Here is a 15,478-nt window from a genome sequence, read left to right on the forward strand (position 1 = left end):
AAACATTGCCTGACCTGGGTCACAGGATCGTACATAAACATTGCCTGACCTGGGTCATAGGATCGTACATAAACATTGCCTGACCTGGGTCATAGGATCGTACATAAACATTGCCTGACCTGGGTCATAGGATCGTACATAAACATTGCCTGACCTGGGTCATAGGATCGTACATAAACATTGCCTGACCTGGGTCACAGGATCGTACATAAACATTGCCTGACCTGGGTCACAGGATCGTACATAAACATTGCCTGACCTGGGTCACAGGATCGTACATAAACATTGCCTGACCTGGGTCACAGGATCGTACATAACCATAGCATGACCTGGGTCACAGGATCGTACATAAACATTGTCTGACCTGGGTCACAGGATCGTACATAAACATTGCCTGACCTGGGTCACAGGATCGTACATAAACATTGCCTGACCTGGGTCACAGGATCGTACATAAACATTGCCTGACCTGGGTCATAGGATCGTACATAAACATTGCCTGACCTGGGTCACAGGATCGTACATAAACATTGCCTGACCTGGGTCACAGGATCGTACATAAACATTGCCTGACCTGGGTCATAGGATCGTACATAAACATTGCCTGACCTGGGTCACAGGATCGTACATAAACATTGCCTGACCTGGGTCACAGGATCGTACATAAACATTGCCTGACCTGGGTCACAGGATCGTACACAAACATTGCCTGACCTGGGTCATAGGATCGTACATAAACATTGCCTGACCTGGGTCATAGGATCGTAGCTCGACATGCCTGACCTGGGTCATAGGATCGTACATAAACATTGGCTGACCTGGGTCACAAGATCGTAGCTCGACAAGAAAAAAAAGAAGAAAAAAAACAAAAACAAAACATGCAAATATTGTCGACTTAGATTGCAGATCGACACTGTATTGGACATTTAATTTGGTTGTCATCGGTCATAGAACGAAGCTCGACAAAAGAAAGCAACATGCAAATATTGTCGACAATATACTGGACATCAAAACTGGGTGACCCGTAGCTCGACGAAATAAAACAAAAATAAACATACAAACTTGCGATAAAATTGCCAGGATTGTTGATTTAGGTAATTGAAGAGACAATGATTTCCATGACAATGTTTACCGACTATCGGATTTGTTTCGATGCAGTGATCACCATTGACAAATTGATAGCAAATACTATTACTGAATAACAAAAGGATGTAACCGTCACAATTTTCCGGTTTTTCATTCTTACCTTCAAATTCAAAACAATAACAAATGCAAAAATAAACTAAAAATGTTTAACAGAATAAACGATAGATACTGTATTTATGTCATTGTATTTATCCTCTTTCTTTAATCATAAAAACTATCATAAAGCAATTCATAGTTTTATTAATGGGGCTACGGAAATATAGCTCGGGCTACAGAAATCTCAAAGTGTGTAGCCCCATTGACTGCCATGTTAATTCGCACATTGAATATAGAACATATTATGAAAAGGGTACATGCCATTTATTTAGATTAATTTGTCAGTGTGACACTAGCACTGTGTCATTTGATTCCTTCCACAATTGGAATTTTGCGACCTTTGACATGTTGTAATAATATGAAACAGGCGTTTTCTAAAATATATAAAAGATATATCCAAAAATACTGTTTGAAATGAAGAAACTATAATTTCAAATTCTGTCACCACTTTTTGACACAAACTTAACATAAAAACCATTATAAAACGAAGAAAAGTGAACGGGACAAAGCAAATTATGGGGATATTTTCCGACTTTGACCTTCAAATGACATTGACATTGAAGTCCTTAATGTTATATCTCAATTTGAAGTACATTATGAGAGAAGTAATACCATAGAAGAAAAATCACTCTTAGTTATTTTATAAAAAAAATTGCCACATTTGAAAATAGTACTTTTACTGAAATGGCAATTCATGGCGTTCATCTTGGGTGCCATCTTTGATATTTCCTTTTCGCAAGAACCCCTTCTCATGCGATCCAGTCGACAATATTCGCATGTTGCTTTATTTTGTCGAGCAACGATATATGACCCAGATCAACCAATTTTGATGCCGAATACATTATCGATCTACAATATTTATTTACAGTGTTTTTGTTAAATTTAGTTTAACCAATATATATTTTACAACGATCGTGAAGAAAGATATGATAACTTTTACTAAGTAATTATCTGTGCACGATTTTTGCGCGAGTTCAGTGTGGTCTTGTGTTTTGAGGAAAATCGGAGAAAACCCACTTGTCCGGCTTGGTGACCACTAACCAAACTCACATGCACACATTAATCGAACCCGGGTCGCCTTGGTGAGAAGCGAGTGCGCTAACCACTGCACTAATCGTTCTATTTTGTCGAGCTACGACCCAGGTCAGCCAAAATTTATGTTTATCAGATTGTCGATCTACGATCTACGATCTAGGTCGACCAATTTATTTATTGTTGCTGATGTACCATCTGCGAACTACGCGCCAATTTCACACACCTTAAATAAATAGATAATCAAATGTTATCTATAAATCGGTCAGCAATACTTGGGTCCATCCCGGGCACCAATCAACTGCGGGCCTCCCGAAACGATGACAGGATTGACCGCCTTAACCACGTGTACACTACCGTCCTCCTGGTTGTGTTTGCCGTCGTCGGCAGCACCACCCAGTTTGCGGGTCACCCAATCCACTGTTGGCATCCTCCGGAGTTCGAAGAGATGGAATGGTACGAAAGCTACATCGACAACTATTGCTGTAGAACGTTCCTTTGTGGTCTGTTTACAACTGTCAAACTCTTATATGTGTGCAATGTGATTCTTCATGTTGAACTTATTCATGGGCATGGACTATATGTTCTATGGTTTTGACATTTTGAAAGGATTTCAGACTTACCAGCCGTGGAAACAGAGCCCAAGGTTTCCCCTGGTCACGTTTTGTGATTTTGAAATCCGACAACTACAGAACATTCAACGCTGGACATTGCAGTGCGTTCTTCCCATTAACCTTTTCAATGAGAAGGTGTTCATCTTTCTGTGGTTCTTGCTGTTCCTGATGGTCATATTGTCCATCTACAACCTCGTCAGCTGGTGTTACATCGTCATGCTGAAGAGGCACCGCTACCAGTACGTGAAAAAGTACCTGACGATAACAAACCGAATACAGGGCGACTTTGACGACAAGTTGTGACGCCGGTTCGCCAATCACTATATCCGGGACGACGGAGTGTTCGTATTGCGCATTATCTCCAACAACGCGACGGACCTGGTGACAACGGACCTCGTGAACCACCTGTGGCAAATGTTTCAAGACAAGCAAAGCGGTGGACGACCGGGCAGCACTGGAAAAAAACTGCGGCCCCTGCCCAGGGATGCAAATACCAGCGCTACTGAGCGTAACTCAGTAAAGTACGAAAAGCCGGGCTTTTTGTGAAAGCCAGGTATGAAATATCATACTTGTACTTCTCAAGTTGTTTACCAGAAATATTAGTCTTTTTTAAAATGACTTAAATGTTTTTTCAATGTAAAATCTCGTGGAAAGTCAGATAAGAAATATCATAAATGTACGTTCTTGTTGATTTCCAAAAATGAAAGTTTTATGTTATACATCAAAAAGAGTTATATGTAAAGTGACAGAATTGAAGTAATAGGAGGGCGATTTCTTGAAAAGTCGCAAAATCTCGGGCTTTTCGCAATAAGCCGGTTTTTTGTGAAAAGCCAGATATGAAATATCAAACATGTACTTCTAAAGTTGTTTACCAGAAGTGCATGTAAAATATAGTTTTTTCAAAGTTAACGTGACAAAACTAAAGTAATTCGAGTGCGTTTTCTTGAAAAGACGCAGCAACTGGGCTTTTCGCGAATAGCCACAAACAGCCGGGCTTTTCGTGAAAAGCCGCCAAAAGCCAGGCTTTTTGTGAATGCCAGTGGTATGAAATATCATACATGTACTTCTCAAGTTGATTACCGGAAATATTAGTTTTATAAAAATGACTTAAATAGTTTTTCAATGTAAATGTGTCAAAAATGAAGTAATAGGAGGGTTTTCGTGAAAAGTCAGATATGAAATATTATACATGTACGTTCTAGATGATTTTCAGAAATGGAAGTTTTATTATATACAACAAAAAGTTTCAATGTAAAGTGGTAGAAATGAAGTAATAGGAGCCCGATTTCTTGAAAAGTCGCCCAAAATCGGGCTTTTCGCGATAAGCCGTTGTTTTCGTGAAAAGCCAGATATGAAATATCTAACATGTTCTTCTAAAGTTGTTTACCAGAAGTGCAAGTTAAATACTATGTAAAATATTATTTTTAAGTTAACGTGACAAAACTGAAGTTATTCGAATGCTTTTTCTTTAAAAGCCGCAAACACTGTGCCTTTTGCGACTAGCCGCAAAAAGCCGAGTTTTTCGTGAAAAGCCAGATATGAAGTGTCATACGTGTAATTTTAATTTGTTAACCAGAAATGCATGTCTAAAAAAAATCAATGTTACCGTGAAAAAAATAAAGAAAAGGCTAGCATTTTCTTGACAAGACGTAAAAAGGGGAAATCGCCAAATACGGGTTTTTGCGAAAAGCCGCTAAGAGTCGGGATTTTCGTGAAAAGTCAGATGAAATAACATACATGTGCTTTAAAATTGATAGCTAGAAACGCAACTTTTATTACATGTATATATAAGTTTTTACAATGTAGACCTGACAAAAACAAACAAAGAAATAAGTGAGCGTTTAGTTACATGGCTATGGTTTTTGTTTTAATATAAAGAATGTTATTATTGACATAAATTTATTTGTATAACCATGTTCGTGCATCCAGACCATACCACGTGGAGGCGCTCTCTTCATGGTCCACAATACAATATCATTTAACACAATACAAATAAATTACAAACAATACAATACAAACTAAAGAATTACAATACAAATACCTTACATTATAATGTTGTAATTACGAAATCTAAATTTAACTCAATATACGTTATATTAAACAAATCTAAATGCAAGTCTTTGAGTGTCCGCAATAGACAGAATTTATTCGTGTATGGCAGATATAAATCGGCTATAAAACCACATTGAAAACGTAAACTATGGGTTACATGTATTGTGAAAAATGTATTTATTAAGAAATCATTTTACATACAAAATTATTACTTCAGAAAAAAATGCCTTAAACACTGAAAAACGTCAAATGTGTGCGACACAGTCATCCGGGTTTTAGTAAAAGTCCAATTCTTCTAAGAATTAACACAGTTTTTAAAGTGCTTCTCTCTTTCATTTTTCTTTCAATTCCGTATTATTTATTTGGACCGTAGGGGAGTGGGCACGTGCCAGCTGATTAACTTAATTGCCGACAAATTCAACAGCAGATGTTAACTGAAGAATCGTTATCGCCTTATCCAAAAATATTTTGGTAACACATTTCAAGTAGACTGATAGAGTGTTCTTGGCCTTTCGTAAAACAAGTTGACGTTATGTCGTATCTTGTCAATTATGATATATAATGAAGAAATGGCAGTTACTTTATAAATTAAGTTGGTTCTTGTTTACTATGGCATTTTAATGTATAATATAAAAGGAACAGCTGCATGAAAATAGTATGACCATCCTATGTGAACTGATCAGTTAAAATAGTAATTGTGACACAATATTTATCAAACCAGGGACATCTTATTACATATTTGTTTGAACGAAACAGATAGTCAATTATTAAGATTTGAACAATGTACATCACCATCTTCGAAACCACATATACTAACTATATATACATACATATACGTAAGCACCTAAAACACAGATGTATGAATCAACGAAGGTGAGGATAAACAGAATTACCATTATATTCATTATTCAAAGATGTTAAAATCTCCGATCAAGTTTATGGCATATTAACAAAATTGCGACCAGACAATAGTTTATACCCTCCACGAAACTTATAAGTGCTACAGTACTAAATCTTCATTATTTTCTTTTATTTCTTAATTATATTCAACCAAATTTTTAACACAGAATAAGTATACAGATACCGATAACGGTAAATTACGCTATTTATTATTTAATTATTCAGACAATTAAATTGCATTTGTGCGTTATATAGCCTAACCCGTTAAATGCACGAGGAAATCGCTCTGTGCCGCGAAATAAAATCGTACGTGGTTAAATATACAGTAGACCCATGAAAAACAAAAAATGACTCGGATGTCCTACAAGAAATGAGGGTAGCAGTTGGATTGACTTGGGCAGGTTTCTCAATTGAGGTATGTTTATACGTTTTACATTTACAAGTTAATGATTTGCTTTGAAATATCAAAATTAACATTAAACATTTGCGTTATAACTGCATTTCTACCTGGCATAGTTTTTGACTGCATGCTATACCAATTTAGTACCGTTACCATAAGGTTTACCCGTTCTTTAATGGTACCGTTTTTTAAACAAGTACCGGACCACGGAAAGGTTTAAACATGCATTATTAGTTAAAAAAGTGAAACTCACAAATTTATTCATTATTCATGCTACATTGTATAATAATTTTTGGTTTTACCTTTTTGACAAAGGTAACAAAAGTCTTTATATATTGATGCAAACATGAATATTTTGCCTTAAAAATTGCCTTAAAGATAAACGTGTACGTCTGTATCTTTCCTAAAACTTTCATTGAATTACGTTCACTTTTTCTAAAATATTTCACTATTAAACTTGTCACACTTATAAGTTTCGTCAAATGTCTGACGTTAGTTCGATTCAATAATACGAATATTTGCCAAATGTTAATCAAACGATTGCCCATTGACATGTCTAAACGTTAATTGATACTTTTTGACAGAAATGTGATAAGGGCCTTTAATAAGGCAGAACATACAATTTAAAATATTCTTACCTCACACAGGATGCTGTAATCCTGACATTTCTTAGAACACACTGAGCACGGATATTTTACCATTCTAACATCGGTTATGACAAAGTCATAAGAGTCCGTATAATTTAAGGTTTATATATATACATTCCTCGGGTCCCAAAGACCACTCAGATCAGAGCAGTACCAGGCCCGTTTGATACCCACTTCACACTTGGGAGTTTATGAGTCTGTCCCCACTGCACTGGGAGCTTATTAAATGGGCTCTGCTAATTGAGAGATATTTGGATCTATGTTTGCGGTGGTAACGCTAACAGACCCCCCACTTACCCTTTCCCATTTATGGCTATGCCATAACCCAGGGCCGCCAATTTGATTTTAGTTTTACTTTTTTGTTGCAACATGTACATAAAACAAAGAAAACCTTATATGGATATCATTTTTGACAAACTTGTACAGTTTCATAAAACAAGAACATTTGAATCGAAAACGTCGATACGGCAAAAAAGGTTCTCCTGGCCGAAATAACACTTTAATTCAATAATTTATTTTATTTAATAATTTGCCTTTACTCAATACAACATTGTTCAGTGCATTTATTTAAACTATCATCACATAATTTTGCTTGATAAGAACTACGTATTAAGTAGCTTAGTTTTTCGTTTACTTGGAAATCTTCATAAAAAATTCTTATGATTCAACATTTCACTACTACATTCTTGTAGTTTAGGCTCTTAGTAGATTTCCTTAGTATGAACACACCAATGTCTTTCGTAGCTTTTAGTTATGACTTCATTGACAAAAAGCCGTATGAAAGTCAGTGTTCTTTACGAAAAGCCACGGCTTTTTGCGAAAAGCCCGGCTTTTTGCGGCTTTTCGCAAAAAGCCCGGCTTTTGCACTTTAGTCATACCGTAACTCTACCCATGCAAGTTAAGAGTTGATAATGATATTGTAATGTAATTGGCTATGCATATTTGCCAAACTCTTCTTACATTTTATAATATTCAACATGATTTATCCAGTTAGTATATTAAAATACTGCCTGCGTTTGTTGTCAACAGTAACTTTCATTGGCCGCGAAAATACATTACTTTTCCCCCTACCTGCAATAATAGTTGTGTTGCATACACCGGTCAGTGGCTTTACAATAGCTCATGGTTATAGTTTAATGTACTTACGTTAAACTCTCTTAATAATGTCATTCCATTTAGTTATTTCACGTTGTAATTGAAACACGGAAGTAAAAACAGTTTGTTTTGGGGCGGCCTCTTTTACTGGAATAATCTCTATTCGTAAAACATGCTTTATAGGTAAAATGCTATACCTCTGTAATACAAGGTTACGTTAAACCATTACTTTAAGTTGTTAACGTCACGGTGGATCACGCGTACGAGACCGGAGTACGTATCATAGGGATTTCGTCCGGATTCCGTACGTGGCACTAGATTTGATGTGGCGGAGGACTACAAGCTACGGATTTTCCGCACGGCTGCTGATTGGATGAGATTGGCCATTTTGGATTTTCCGGGTTTCTGATTGGTGTTGGGGCAAATGATTGCCATGTCCTCATCACCAAGTATCAAGGCGCGGGAAAGTATAAATACAAGACCGCGCAGCAGACGCCAGCTTTCACAACTTTTCGGCCATATTGGAAACTTTAAAAACTTAACTTTCAAATCTTTTCATACAAGTTTATTTAACAAGAAAGAGAGCCACCCTGCAGCAATGTAAATATTATATTATATCATTATAGATAATAGATAAAAGGAACGTTATCATTAAAAGAACATTTACTCTTTAATCAAAGTAATATTATTACAGTATCATATTTGTTTGCAAGGATTGATATTTATTTATGAGTAAATGAAAGTTATTACACATATCACGATCGTTGGTCCTGTATCTAGTAAATTTAAATGTCAACTGGAGCATCTGCTGTCTGTTTCGCATGAAATAAGGTAAACAACAAATCGAACGTATAAATTGAGTCGTCTACGTAAGGGTTCACGTTACAATGGTGTCAGAAGTGGGTTGTTAAAATGTTTTAACATCCGCGAACGATACCCTACATACACGCATAATTTACGACGTTGGAATTTGTGACGGAAAGGCGTTGGTCATTTTGCGGCACTCACAGATTTCGGATCACCGCCTTAAGACATAGGTGACTGCACGGTTGCACAACACAAGGACTTACGGATCCTTTCACTTGCGGTTTTACGGTGCGGATTTGCGGCCGCTCATTACGCCGTGTAGTGCGGATTCGGACGGTGTGGTGCGACATACGGATAGTACGGATTTACGGATCCTTTCACTTGCGGTTTTACGGTGCGGATTTGCGGCCGATCATTACGCCGTTTAGTGCGGATTCGGACGGTGCGGTACGGCGTACGGAATAACTGATCCTCTTACGGTGTGGATTTACGGCCGCACTAGAACGTCGAATATTGCGGATCCGCAGGGCGTGACGAACCGCTAGTTTACTGAACGAATTTGCGAATTTTCGGTTCGACGCACGGCCGCACATTTAACCGTTTTCTACAGGTTTCAGTGGTGCGGAAGCATTTCTTTTATTAATATTATAACGGAATTTTAAAACAAATATTATTTAATAACAACAGATTAACTTAATAAAATAAATAAATAAGAAAGCTCAATTTACATCTTTAAAATGGCCGATGGTAATGACTCAGAGTCCGAACAGTCGGATGTCATGCTTAACATGAACAACAATGAGCAGAGGGAAGACCAAGGTGACCATGAGTATGTTAGTCGCCATAGGGTACAAGGTCCTCGAATAAAGCCTGATCCATACACGGGTGAAGAAGACTGGGAGCAGTACATCGCTTATTTCGAGGACTGGGCGGAGTTAGCACAATGGACTGCAAAAGAAACACTTCTTTATCTGGCGACATCTTTGAAGGGTCAAGCCAGGGTGCACTACAGTTCTTTACCAATGGAAGAGAAGCGGTCTTACAGGTTCCTTACAGCAAGACTGGAACAGCGCTTCGGTAGTAAGAGACAACAGAGTAGATAGATATCTAAACTCCAGAATAGAGTTAGAGGTAAAAGTGAGACCATAGCGACGTTTGGAGATGAAGTCCGATTATTATCACAGAAGTCTTATGCGAATTTGGACCAAGAGGCCCAAGAAATGCTAGCGCTTCAACATTTCTACAAGAGCGTATCCCCGGAGATGAGGTGCAGGCCCATGGATAAGGGTTGCAGTACCATCAGGGATGCTGTAGAGGTGGTTGAACGCTACGAAGATGTGATGGGTAGGACGGACGTTAACGTCAGAGCGTCTCAGGTTAGGGGTGTGTTGTCTGCTGCTGAAGGTACAGTTGATGAACAGTGTAGAGCTGTGAAGTGCAATGACGGTAAAGATGGTGATGAGATCAAGAAGATCTTGCAGAGGATTGAGCAACGTATTGATAAACTGGAGGCGAGAGATCGAGCAAAGAAGACATTCATAAGAAAATGCTACAAATGCGGATCCACAGAGCACCTCATAAATAGATGTCCGGCAAAGGCGGACATTCCTGGAAATCTTATAAATAGGAAGCAGGAAATTTCAAACCGTCACATCAATAGGTCGTGGTGCGACGGACGAAACAGAAAATCGACCTAATTCCAGGATTACTACACCTCCGGAGCATATGGGCAACGCAAGACTTGGTAAAGTAAACACACAAACAGGATCTTTGGATAATGGTTTGTACACCATTGGGAAAATAGGGGACGTAAGGGTACAATTTCTTATTGACAGTGGACCAACGTGTACGCTAATCTCTAAAGATACATTTAACAAGTGCAAGGGACATAAATATACAAGCTGTTGAGGGAAGCAAAATACAAGTGTACGGTGTCGCCTATGTCACGCTGAAATAAGGACCTTTTGAAACAGAGATATCGGTCATTGTTTTCGAGATGGCACACGCAGGTATACTTGGACAGGATTTTATAATGGAACATGTTAAGCTTCTTGACTTGATGTCACCCGCTCTGCTAACAAAGCATGTTCTAATGATCAAGTGCTTCATAAAGGAAAATTGTAAAACTATTTGCAGAGTAATAGTTTCTGAAAAGGTAACTGTACTTTCCCACACATGCAAGCTGGTTCCAGTTCATTTCACAAACTCCTCCTTACTGCCGAAAACAGGATTTGTAGAAAAGGCTATTGACGACGATGGCCTTGAAGTACTTGAAGTCATTGTGCAAGAAAAGTAGTTACGTTGGCATGGTAAACGACACTGATGAGGATGCCGTGCTACAGATTGGTGAAGAAATTGGGCAGTGTGAAAGTATCTTCGAAGAAACACAAGGGGAAACCATAACAGCAGAAGTGTGTGTTACTACGCACCCTGACAAACATAAAGGACATGATGAGGACGTCGCGTTACCGGAACACATAAAAGCAATGTTTGACAAAAGTGCTGGCCTACTGAATGAACAGCAACGGAAAAAGTTTGCTAATTTGTTGATAAAATATCAGGACATATTTGCTAAATCGTCTGGTGACTTAGGATGTACGGACAGAGTGAAACATACAATAAACACTGGAAACGCAACACCTGTTCGTCAGCCAGTTAGGAGACAGCCTTATGGGAAGATAGAGTTGGAGAAACAAGAAGTCTCAAAGATGCTCGAAAAAGGGATAATAGAGCCCTCCAACAGCCCATGGTATTCACCCATTGTCTTAGTGACCAAGAAAGATGGAACGACCAGGTTTTGCGTCGATTATAGAAAGCTTAACGAGGTCACAGTTAAAGATGCATATCCAATTCCCCGCGTCGATGATTGCTTAGATGCCCTCTCAGGATCAAAGTGGTTCAACTGCATGGATCTCTGCTCTGGTTTCTGGCAAATTGAAATGGACGACAGAGACAAGTTAAAGACAGCTTTCTCCACAAGCCAGGGCCTCTACCATTTCCGAGTAATGCCTTTCGGACTTGTGAATGCACCATCGACGTTTGAAAGGCTTATTGAAGACGTGCTGCGAGGTCTGCAATGAGTGGAGTCATTGCTCTACATGGACGATATCATCACACCTGGTACGACTGTTAATGAGTGTCTAGAACGGTTGGAACATATTTTCCAGCGTTTACAGGTGGCTCGTCTAAAACTGAAGCCCTCAAAATGCCTGTTTTTCCAAACTTCAGCAACCTTCTTAGGACATGAAGTTTCGGGAAAAAGGTGTGCAAACGGATCCAAACAAAGTTAAATCAGTGCATGAATGGCCCACTCCTAGAAATGCCAAACAAGTGCGGAGTTTCCTAGGACTTGCATCGTATTACCGTCGATTTGTTAAGGGCTTCTCGGACACTGCTAGACTACTGCACAAACTTTGTGAGAAGAACAAACGATTTCAGTGGACCGAGGACTGTCAGTCGGCGTTTGACGCACTCAAGGAAGTACTCACTTCGAGTCCTGTACTTGCCTACCCAGAGTTAGGATCAAGATTCATACTCGACACAGATGCTTCAGATGTAGGTGTAGGAGCTGTTCTTTCGCAGGAAAGAGATGGACATGAACGCGTAATTGCATATATGAGCAAATCAATGAACACGCATGAAAGATCATACTGCATAACAAGAAAGGAGTTGCTGGCTGTAGTAGTTGCTCTCAAGCATTTCCACTCATATCTGTACGGACAAGAAATCCTTTTGCGTACGGATAATTCAGCTGTTAGCTAGTTGGGTACCCTCAAGGCTCCTACGGGACAAATAACTAGGTGGCTGCAAGAACTGAATACATACAACATGACAGTAGTACACCGTAGAGGAAAAAGTCACAGCAATGCGGATGCTCTTTCACGACAGCCGTGTAAAGCTTGCAAACATCAACAACAAATGCAAGAAGAGTTCGAGGCAAACAACGAAGAAACAGTTGAAGCAGACCTAACAGAACAAGTGAGAGCGTTAACCCGAAGTGCAGCATCAGAGCAGGCCAAAGACCATCGTGACAATCAATATCTACTGACTGGATGGGACCCAATAGTGATTTCTACTGAGCAAAATAGCGATCAAAACATTGGTCGCATAAAGCTTGCAATGGAGGCAGGTGAACCTAGACCAACATGGACGGATATCTCTGCTTCAAATTCTGAAATGAAAACTCTGTGGCGACAGTGGGACCGACTGGACATCAAGGGTGGGCTATTGTACAGAAAGTTGGAAACTAATGAAGGTGACAGAGTGTACCAGCTCGTTACAGCAAAGAATCGTCAGTCGGAAGTGATCAAATACCACCACGACCTGCCAAGCTCTGGACATCTTGGAGTGGAGAAAACATTAAGTAAGTTGAGACAGGCCTTCTACTGGCCTGGTATGGCGGATTCTGTGAAGAAATACTGTGCCCGTTGTGACAACTGTGCAGCCCGAAAATTGTCAAGAGAATCAAACAAGGCACCCCTAGGCGAATACATTGCCGGTGAACCGATGGAGAGGGTGATGATGGATATCTTGGGACCAATGCCGAGAACTAAAAATGGAAACCGGTATGTCCTTATTATCGCTGACTGGTTTACCAAATTGACTGAATGCGTCGCTTTACCTGACATGGAAACAAAGACCGTGGTTAAAGCGTTTGTGGACCAGTTTATCAGTAGATATGGAGTCCCATTTCAGATTTATACTGACCAAGGAAAATGTTTTGAATCTAAGCTTATGGAAGATCTCTGTGATGTCATGGGGATAGACAAGACACACTCGACGTCTATGAGGCCACAGGCGAACGGATTTGTAGAACGTTTCAATCGTACGCTTGTGTCAATGCTAAAAGCTTTTTGCGAAAACAACCAGAGTGATTGGGAAAACTACCTTCAACAAGCTGTCATGGCTTACAGATCTTCGCCTCAGAGCAGCACAAAGATCTCCCCCAACAAGATGGTCTTTGGACGGGAGATTATACTACCAATTCAAGCTTTTACCAGACGCCCAGCGACGGTGATCGTAAATATGAGGACTACGTCAACGACCTGCAGGATAAATTGCAGGTGTGCCATGACATTTCGAGGAACAATACAAAAGTCGCCGCATGCTGTCAGAAGAAACATTATGACATTAGCTCAAAGAAGAAGGCGTACCACTCTTGTCAATTAGTATGGCTGCATGACCCAACAAGGAAAGTCGGGGTTTGTTCCAAATTGACGAATAAATGGAAGGGTCCATACCTGGTGACAAGGACAGTAGATGACCTTGTTTGTATGGTCAAGCGGACACCCGCAGGCAAATCAAAGGCGTATCATGTGGATCGCCTGCATCCATATCAAGGAAACAAGATGCCAAGTTGGATCTAAAGGGAAATTAGGAGAATGAACAGCATGTAGTACATTCAAACAAAGGAAATTATCTATGTGTGAGGTGTTTTATTGTTAGAATAAAACAAATGTACATGTATATTTGGTATCAATAAATTAATGAATAAATAAATAAACAGATAACAACTACATTAACATAAAACATGTATAAGACAAACTTTAACATGTTTATAAATCGGAAGCGTGATAACAATGATATACAATGTCGAAATAAGACATTTTGCAACTATGTATGAAAAACATACACTAAATAAACCTCGTAAATATAAAGTATTGCACGGGTATAAATATTTGAATATAAACAAGTACAACAATTAATATAAATCGGGAAAGGCAGCAGGTGCGTCCAAGGTTCAAGTACTTGTAGGAATATCAATCTGAACATGTTCACGTAATATTAATGCACTCTCACATTTCAATGTTTTAGGGAATTCTGCTGGCTGTGCGATGCAATGTTCCCCAACCGGACGTACCTGAAGAACCACGTCGCAGGCAGTGCCCACCACGTTCTGACGGTTTACCGCCCCTGGTGTTTGGGTAAAAGCAAAACGTTTTCAAGGATTGCAGACCTCAAACAACACGCGGAGAGAAGTCACCCCAACGACATACAGGCAGGATTCTTCTCTAGGGGATGTGGTTTCTACTTCGCAACCAAACATAAAGACTACGCCAAGTGTATCGGTTTCGTCGCACAATATGAAAGTAAGGACGCTTTTGAGGCAAGAAAGTGCATGCGAAAATGGGCGGAGACTCAGAGTAACGCCAAAGAATTAAATGCTGGATGGAAGGCTGGGGAGAGGCAGACCAGGACGGATGCTACTAGTGGGCAGAGGGACCAGGAGAGGGAAAGGCAGACCAGGCCAGATGAAACTAGTGGGCAGAAGGACAAGGATAGGGAAAGGCAGACCAGGCCAGATGAAACTAGTGGGCAGAAGGACAAGGATAGGGAGAGGGAGACCGGGATAGAAGATATAGGTGGGCAGAAGGACAAAGAAAGGGGTGATGAGAGAAAAGTCACATTCAGGAAAGTGTAGACACAAGAAGAGAAAGAAGGACCAAAGAATGACGAAGAGAAGGACATAAACGCAGGAACAACAGCTGTGAAAGACAACACAGGAAATACAAAGCGCAAACAGCAGGATGGAGAGGAAAGGCCGCAGGAAGAGAAGAAGAAGAATAAGACATGCGAGGATGAATTAGAATACGAGGATGATATCGAGCTGGGAGAAGAAGCATCGGAGGAACAGAGGAAGCGGGAAGAGAGGCGTGCGACAGAAGAGGAGGAGGATGGCATCAGCTTGG

The 15,478-nt window shown here is 39.7% G+C and overlaps 1 protein-coding gene across 1 annotated transcript; it reads left to right on the forward strand.

Moving 5' to 3' along the window:
- Positions 1-2,521: 2,521 nt before the first annotated feature.
- Positions 2,522-3,191, forward strand: LOC128231049 (innexin-3-like). Its single transcript, XM_052943468.1, has 2 exons — positions 2,522-2,777; positions 2,884-3,191. Exons 1-2 carry the CDS (start codon positions 2,522-2,524, stop codon positions 3,189-3,191), a joined length of 564 nt encoding a protein of 187 aa, XP_052799428.1.
- The last annotated feature ends 12,287 nt before the right edge of the window (positions 3,192-15,478 follow it).

The sequence above is a fragment of the Mya arenaria genome, chromosome 4, assembly GCF_026914265.1.
Source record: "Mya arenaria isolate MELC-2E11 chromosome 4, ASM2691426v1".
Classification (NCBI taxonomy): domain Eukaryota; kingdom Metazoa; phylum Mollusca; class Bivalvia; order Myida; family Myidae; genus Mya; species Mya arenaria.